This window comes from Calidris pugnax, unplaced genomic scaffold, assembly GCF_001431845.1.
Source record: "Calidris pugnax isolate Ruff unplaced genomic scaffold, ASM143184v1 scaffold2252, whole genome shotgun sequence".
In the NCBI taxonomy this organism is placed as follows: Eukaryota; Metazoa; Chordata; class Aves; order Charadriiformes; family Scolopacidae; genus Calidris; species Calidris pugnax.
This window is the reverse complement of record NW_015092481.1, coordinates 4503-7408: the sequence shown is the minus strand read 5'-3', so window position 1 is coordinate 7408 and position 2906 is coordinate 4503. Positions and strand designations below refer to the sequence as shown.

At 34.7% G+C, this 2906-nt stretch overlaps 1 protein-coding gene across 1 annotated transcript in view; it reads left to right on the top strand.

Moving 5' to 3' along the window:
• Positions 1-2531: 2531 nt before the first annotated feature.
• The window catches only part of LOC106900496 (phosphoenolpyruvate carboxykinase, cytosolic [GTP]-like), a 2819-nt gene continuing 2444 nt past the window's right edge, over positions 2532-2906 (top strand). The window contains exon 1 of the mRNA XM_014962586.1: positions 2532-2765. Within this exon, the coding sequence (XP_014818072.1) occupies positions 2567-2765 (199 nt within the window). The 5' untranslated portion in view covers positions 2532-2566. The remainder of the gene's footprint in view (positions 2766-2906) is intronic.

Here is a 2906-nt window from a genome sequence, read left to right as displayed (position 1 = left end):
ATCGCACTTTTTCCCCCCAAATTTACCCCCAAATCGCCCTTTTCCCCCATTATTTACCCCCAAACCACACTTTTTCCTAAAATTTACCCCAAAATCGCAATTTTTCTACATAATTTACCCCAAAATTGCTCCTTTTCCCCACTATTGATCCCAAAATCGCCCTTTTTCCTCATTATTTTACTCAAAATCGCACATTTTTCACCCAAAATTGCACTTTTCCCACCAAATTTACCCCAAAATTTACCCCTTTTTTCCCAAATTTATCCCAAAATCGCACTTTTTCCCCCCAAATTTACCCCCAAATCGCCCTTTTCCCCCATTATTTACCCCCAAACCACACTTTTTCCTAAAATTTACCCCAAAATCGCAATTTTTCTACATAATTTACCCCAAAATTGCTCCTTTTCCCCACTATTGATCCCAAAATCGCCCTTTTTCCTCATTATTTGCCGCCAAAATGACCATTTTTCCCCACTATTTGCCCCAAAATCACCCTTTTTCCCCACTATTTACCGCAAAATCGCCCTCTTTCCCTATTTTTTACCCCCAAATCGCCCTTTTTCCCAAAAATTTACCCCAAAATCACACTTTTCCCCCAAATTTACCCCAAAACTGCCTTTTTTCCCCAAAATTTACCCCCAAATTGCATTTTTCCCCAAATTTTCCCCAAAATTGCCCCTTTTCCCCAAAATTTACTCCTAAATTGTCCTTTTTTCCCAAAATTTACCCCAAAATTGCACTTTTCCCCCATTATTTTCCCCAAAATCACACTTTTTCACCAAAATTTATCCTAAAATCGCCCTTTTCCCCCACTATTTATCCCAAAATTGCACTTTTTCCCCTTTACCCCAAAATTGCCTTTTTCCCCCAAAATTTATCCCAAAACCACTCTTTCCCTATTTTTTACCCCAAAATTGTCCTTTTTTCACCATTATTTACCCCAAAATCGCACTTTCCCCCCAAATTTACCCCAAAATCACACTTTTCCACCAAATTTACCTCAAAATCGCCTTTTTTCCCCAAAATTGCACTTTTTCCCCAAAAATTGCCCCCAAATTGCCCTTTTCCCCCATTATTTTCCCCAAAATGTCACTTTTTCCCAAAAAATTGCCCCCAAATTGCCATTTTCCCCCATTATTTTCCCCAAAATTGCACTTTTTCCCCATAAATTAACCCAAACCCACACTTTTTCCCAAAATTTACCCCAAATTCACACTTTTTCGCCTTAATTTACCCCCAAATTTTCGACATTTTCAAATTTTTCCGATTTTTTAAAATTTTTCCAAAATTCTTCAAAATGCTTCAAAAATGTCATTCTTCAAAATTTTCAGAATTTTTCAAAATTTTCAAAAATTTAAAATTTTTTCAAATTTTATAAAATTTTCCAAATTTTCCAATTTTTCATAATTCTTCAAAATTGTCAGCATTCTTCAAAATGTTCCAAAATGTTCCTTAATGTTCCAAAATTTTCCAGAATTTTCCAAATTTTACCAAATTTTTTCAAAATTTCTAAACTTTCCCAAAAATTTAAAATTTTTTAAAATTTTTAAAAATTTTCATTTTTTTCAAGACCTATCAAATTTTTGAGAAACCTGTCCAAATGGTCAAAATGTCCAAACGTTTCCATAATTTTCAAAAATTTTCCAAAATTTCAAAAATTTTCCAAAATTTTCAAAATTTTCCAAAATTTTCAAAATTTTCCAAAATTTTCAAAATTTTCCAAAATTTCTAAAATTTTCTAAATTTTTTAAATTTTTCTATAGTGCTTCAAAACGTTTCAAAACGGTCAGAACTCATCACATTTTCCATATTTTCCCAAAATTTTCGAAAATTTTGGGAAAATATGGAAAATGTGATGAGTTCTGACCGTTTTGAAACGTTTTGAAGCACTATAGAAAAATTTTAAAAATTTGGAAAATTTTCGAAATTTTGGATAATTTAGAAAATTTTAGAAATTTTGGAAAATTTTGAAAATTTTTGAAAATTATGGAAATTTCGAAAATTTTGGGAAAATATGGAAAATGTGATGAGTTCTGACCGTTTTGAAACGTTTTGAAGCACTATAGAAAAATTTTAAAAATTTGGAAAATTTTCGAAATTTTGGATAATTTAGAAAATTTTAGAAATTTTGGAAAATTTTGAAAATTTTTGAAAATTATGGAAATTTCGAAAATTTTGGGAAAATATGGAAAATGTGATGAGTTCTGACCGTTTTGAAACGTTTTGAAGCACTATAGAAAAATTTTAAAAATTTGGAAAATTTTCGAAATTTTGGATAATTTAGAAAATTTTAGAAATTTTGGAAAATTTTGAAAATTTTTGAAAATTATGGAAATTTCGAAAATTTTCCAAATTTTTAAAATTTTTCTATAGTGCTTCAAAACGTTTCAAAACGGCCAGAACTCACCACATTTTCCATATTTTCCCAAAATTTTCGAAATTTCCAAAATTTTCAAAAATTTTCAAAAATTTTCAAAATTTTCAAAATTTTTCAAAATTTCAAAATTTTCAAAATTGGTCGGAATTTTTTACTTTTTGCCCTTTTTTCCCTCCTTTAGGCCGCACGATGTACGCCGTGCCCTTCAGCATGGGCCCTCTGGGGTCGCCCCTGGCGCGCACGGGGCTGCAGCTCACCGACTCCCCCTACGTGGTGGCCTCCATGCGCATCATGACCCGCGTGGCCCCGCCCCGCGACCTCCCCGACCTCGCTTCCGGGGACTTCGTCCAATGCCTGCACTCTGTCGGCAGGCCCCTCCCCCTCACCGGTAAGCCCCGCCCCCTTCGGGACCACGCCCACATTTGACCCCCCCAACCACGCTCCCCCTTTACAGGCCCCATTAGAACCCATTAAACCCCCCTTAAACCACGCCCCCTCAGAGGCTTGGCCACGCCCCCTTGTGTCTCCT